We start from the raw sequence: 4,680 nt of genomic DNA, 5'->3' as shown, positions 1-4,680 counted from the left end.
GATATTTCCCGTCTCGAGGTCTCCGTCTCTCTCGCTCTCCACCATATTCCCCTCCTCTCTCTCCGACCTCGGGGTCATCAGCTCGGCGGAGCAGCCCGGCCGCCGGCGGCCTCCCTCTCTCCTCTCCACATCGCAGCACCCCACGCTACTCCTCCCTGCCGTCCTCCTCCCCCTCCCCTTTTTCTCTGCTCCATGGCCGGCGGCGGGGGAGGAGAAGCGGGCGGGGCCCCTCTGCTCCGTGGCCGGCGGCGGGGGAGGGGAGGCGCGGCGGGCCTCTCTCTGTTCCATGGCCGGTGGCGGGGGAGGGGAGGCGCGGCGGGGCCCCTCTGCTCCATGGCCGGCGGCGGGGAGGTGGAGGCATAGCAGGCCTCTCTCTGCTCCATGGCCGGCGGCGGGGAGGGGAGGCGCGGCGGTCCGGCGGCAAGGAGGGGAGGGGTGGCGTGGTGGCGGCAGGGACAGGAGGCGCGGCGCCGGGCCAGCGGCGTGGAGGGGAGGCGGCGGGTTGGGGACGAGGCGCCGCCGCCCGCCGCCGCGCAGATCCATTTTTTTTTTTTGCAAAAAAATTCAACAATTTTTTTTTGAATTCCTTTTGATTTTTTCGGATGAAATATTTTTTTAATGATACAAAAAAAATTCTTGATTTTTTTTTCTGCTCTCCTATTTTTTTTCTTGAAATTTTTTTCTGCTCTCCTTTTTTTTGTTTGAATTTTTTTTTGGTCTCCAAATTTTTTCGTCAAAAAAATTTCTCTCTCCAAAATTTCTCTTATAAATTTTTTTCCAAAATCGAAAAACGACAAAAAATTTACTAAAAATAGAAAAAAAATACGGTCGGGAGATCGACCGTAGGGAGCCGCTCCCTACGGTCAACCGTAAATTAGCGAGACCCGACCCTTCGAGGCGATGAGGGCGGCGGCAGCGGAGGCGGAGGCGGAGGAGGCGTGCACGTGGTTTCGCTTCCCTTTTCCTCGATCGCGTTCCAACTTCCAACCTCTCAGGAAACGGCACGAGTAGTAGTGGGGTGTCTCTGTTGCCGGCTGCCGCCAGCTTCCATTATCGGCAGGTCTGGTCTGGCAGCAGCTGCAGCAAGTACTACATGTGGCTTGGAGAGAGCATGTAGACAGGTTAACAACACGAGACCACAATAATCGGTGGTAAATTAAATTATTATATATTTAGACACGCTTAATCGTATACTCTAACGATATCCATCGACCATCGATGCACACCGCACCTCCCGCGCAGGGTCATCAGTGTTCTGCGCGACGTGACAACGTTCTAGAGAGGCATCTTCTCGAACCACAGAATGGTACCTGGGCAGGGGTGGACGCAGAGGCCAGCATGTATGTGAATCTGCTAGATTTTTGTGGGCATGGGAATCCCACTGACAGCTACTAGGTGTGAAATGAACTGTGTTGTGTGTCTACATGCGCACTATTCAATCACTGCTTTCACAAATGACAGGTGTGAAATGACCTTTGCAGATCAGCTATAGCACCTGTTCATCTCATGCCCAGGCATAATCATGTATCAACAGAAAAACAGAACGGTAGCAAGATACCAATACAACACCCTCAGCCACTACTGAATGAACGAGAAGTTACATATTGTACAAAACAAGATAGCGCAGCAGGACACACAAGAAAAGAACAGAGGGAATATATTGGACATGATAACTCAAAGATGAAAAGTAATCAGCGACGGCAAAATTGTAGCCCTAGACATTATGTGCACTAACTCAACATGAGAACCAAAGTAATACAAAATAATAGTATGTCCCCAAATTATTCCTTGAGTATCAGTTTGGCTTGATTGCCACAAAGCCAGCAGCTGTGCATCTTGTCGTGATCAGACCAACCAGAGCTTCAACATCCCGTGGGCCACTGCGCTGTCTTGGCCAAGCCACTTTGCAGACGCCAAGATTACTGAATCACACACTCGCATTTCCTGAAACCCTCATTTTCTAGATCATCTTCAGACAGGCCATCATCGCTATTTAAACATAAATCAATCATCAATAATCAGACAGTAACACCTAAAAAATAATGCCAACAAGGAAAGCAGAATAAATAGGACATGTCCAGAGAGCTCCTACTTGGAAATATGAGAAAAGCAACACCATTGTTTGCTTGTACAGTAAATTCAGTATCTAAAAGAATGAGAGATTTTGAACAAGGATGGCAGAAAAAGATCATTTGTGTCAATTACAGCAACCAAATATTTTTAGTCTCATAGGAAAAAGACTAAGAGTGCCATTCAATTACACATGCGGGTAAGAAACAGATAGTTCAGCCAAGAAAAACCTATAGATGAAAGCTGTGGTACTCTATATTGTACCCGAGCTTGCTTTGATGAGCTAGACCAGGCATATTTTGGTGACTGCCAAACATCAAGGAAAGGTTACTAGTACATACTATGATCAACATGAAATTGATGACGCAAGCAACTAAGGTGACAGAGGCAAGGAACAGTTCACATTCTAGAAGCAATGACAAAACATTACCTGACTTCGAATTCTCTTATCTCGAAAAGTTCTTTCCCACATGTGTCAGTCCACTGAACTTTTCTCCGCTCCTTACCAGATCTCAAGGTTTGCACCTCCTCCAGTGACTCGCGCGGCTCCTCACTACAACTTAATGTTGAACGCTCTGAAGAATCCCTTCTCAGGTTGTTCTTAAGACAACCTTTTCTCCCACTTCCATTCATGGAACCATTAGTTGTTGCAGTCCCAGTTGCTGAGCTGGATGGTGGTTCTGATGAACTCCCAGGGATGTTACTTGAACCCAATTTTGGAGGAGATGCCCCCACAAGCTTAGCAGGCGTGCAGCCAAAGCAGATAAAGGAAGCACATTTACCAGGAACATCATTTTTCCCTGAAGGCACTGGGCATTCATGCTCAGCTTCTTGACCTACTAGTCGGTAATGACTGCATGGAGATCCCTTGTCGTGCTTCTCTTCACTTTTTCGTCCAAGCAGCAAGAGGGCAAGGCCATGACTATATCCTGACGCTGATGATGAGAAAAACCCTCCTCCCTCCACGGCCAGTAGCATTTCAGCTGCTCATCCAGCCACCATGAACTGAATGTGTTCAGATTGCTGCAAATCTGATGCAGAACACCAACGGGCCAAAATGGTATAAACTGAATACAATGTAGATTATCTTCAACTGCTACTTTGACATCACACAAAAAGGTTCTCAAGAAGCATGCTGCAGTATCAATAAAACATGCTTTAGATTCAATGATCACAGGATCAGCAAAGCAATGTGCAGCGGGTAAAATCTTCATTGGCATGGTAGTGATCTAGTTTCAGCACAGGTACACAATAAAGGGCCAGGACATTTGTTGAGAGAATTTTAAGATAAAGTGCCAACCAACATACTGTTTCGTAAGAAGCATGATTATTGGTTGCCATTTGCAGTTGTTAATGGTCTTCCCCCAACAAAATATGCTTGGACCTAGAGCCCACTGACTATGTGAACCATTTACACTGTCACCAAACACAACGAATAAATGATACAGTCACTAACCATAGCACTAGTATCTTGATTGTCTCGTGATGCTGCAAGACTGAAAGTCCAGAACCATCATTCAAACTAGGAGGTATATCCTATTAAAACAGTAGCTACCAGTAGCATTTAGATTCCTAATCCAAATTACACGGCCATGCAACAAGCAAGATCCTATTGTCTCCTCGAAATTTGCGGGGAGAAGAGGAGGCATTTTGCACAGATCTACAATGAGGCTGCAGGAGTGGACTTACGACATGAAGGATTTTTGCGAAAAATAAAGTAATGGCTACTAGAAATCTTGCATACAGCACAAGAGTCCCCAGCAAACTGGATGGACTGTCTTATGCAAACAACGGGAGGTTCGGATTTGATGGCTCATCGCAAGCAAACGAAACGTCCCTATTCTGCAGAGACAAGTCAAAACTGGAACAAACTCCTGATGGAAGCAAGCAAGGGATGGTTTCCTTACCGAGACGACGACGAAGGAATGAGCCCGGACAGAGGCCCGTGCGGATCTGCTGCCCACGGCAGGCGAGGGGAGGAAGAGCTCCTTCCTCCGATCCAGGGTGGCTTTGGCTGGCTTGTACCAGTGTGGAATGAGGTCTGGAGGTGTTGCTTGCGCGGACGGCGGAGAGGATCCGACGAATGCGGCTGGCAGACAAGCCGGAGACTGCGGGAAGCAGCCGCCTCGCCTCGAGAAGGGAACCAGGAAGACCGAGCCGAGCTCGCTCCTGGAGGGATCAGGGATTCAGGGACGGAATGGAGGTGGCGGAAGAGGAGAGAGGAGGAGAAGAAAGGGAAAAGCGAGAAATAAACAAACAGATAAAAATAAGAGAAAGTTGGAGGGGTGTGCGGGAAAAGAGGCGCGGAGAGAAGAGTGGACTAGACTGTTGATGAAGCGGAGCGGGAGAGGCCAAGCCGTCGGCAGTCGGCACTGCAGGCGGCTTTGGGAAGAATAACCGTGGACCGCGCGTGCCGCTGGGCGGTGGGCCCGGCGGAAAGCGGGGCGGGCATGTGGGTCCCGGCCCGTCCCGTCCCGCGCGCTGTGGTGGTGGTGTTGGGTGGACGGGCTGCTGGGTCGGTGGGGTGGCTCGGATCGCGAGGGGGGTTCGAGTTTGACGCGGCCGCGCCCTGCCGGGGCGTTGGATTCGCGAGCGGGTGACCGCGGGTGG

The 4,680-nt window shown here is 49.6% G+C and overlaps 1 protein-coding gene across 2 annotated transcripts; it reads right to left on the bottom strand.

Moving 5' to 3' along the window:
• Positions 1-1,547: 1,547 nt before the first annotated feature.
• On the bottom strand, positions 1,548-4,399 carry LOC120700462. 2 transcript variants are annotated; one of them, XM_039984716.1, is made up of 3 exons: positions 3,978-4,399; positions 2,501-3,101; positions 1,548-1,989 (listed from the first exon to the last, which is right to left on the bottom strand). In XM_039984716.1, the coding sequence occupies exons 2-3, from the start codon at positions 3,046-3,048 to the stop codon at positions 1,920-1,922; spliced, it is 618 nt and encodes a 205-aa protein (XP_039840650.1). In that variant the 5' UTR covers positions 3,049-3,101; positions 3,978-4,399; the 3' UTR covers positions 1,548-1,919. The 2 variants fall into 2 exon arrangements, with proteins under 2 accessions (XP_039840650.1, XP_039840649.1); XM_039984715.1 differs by having other exon boundaries at positions 2,501-3,205; positions 3,978-4,394.
• Between the last annotated feature and the right edge of the window lie 281 nt (positions 4,400-4,680).

The sequence above is a fragment of the Panicum virgatum genome, chromosome 3K (genome assembly GCF_016808335.1).
Source record: "Panicum virgatum strain AP13 chromosome 3K, P.virgatum_v5, whole genome shotgun sequence".
Lineage (NCBI taxonomy): Eukaryota > Viridiplantae > Streptophyta > Magnoliopsida > Poales > Poaceae > Panicum > Panicum virgatum.
This window is presented reverse-complemented; position numbering and strand designations above follow the sequence as displayed.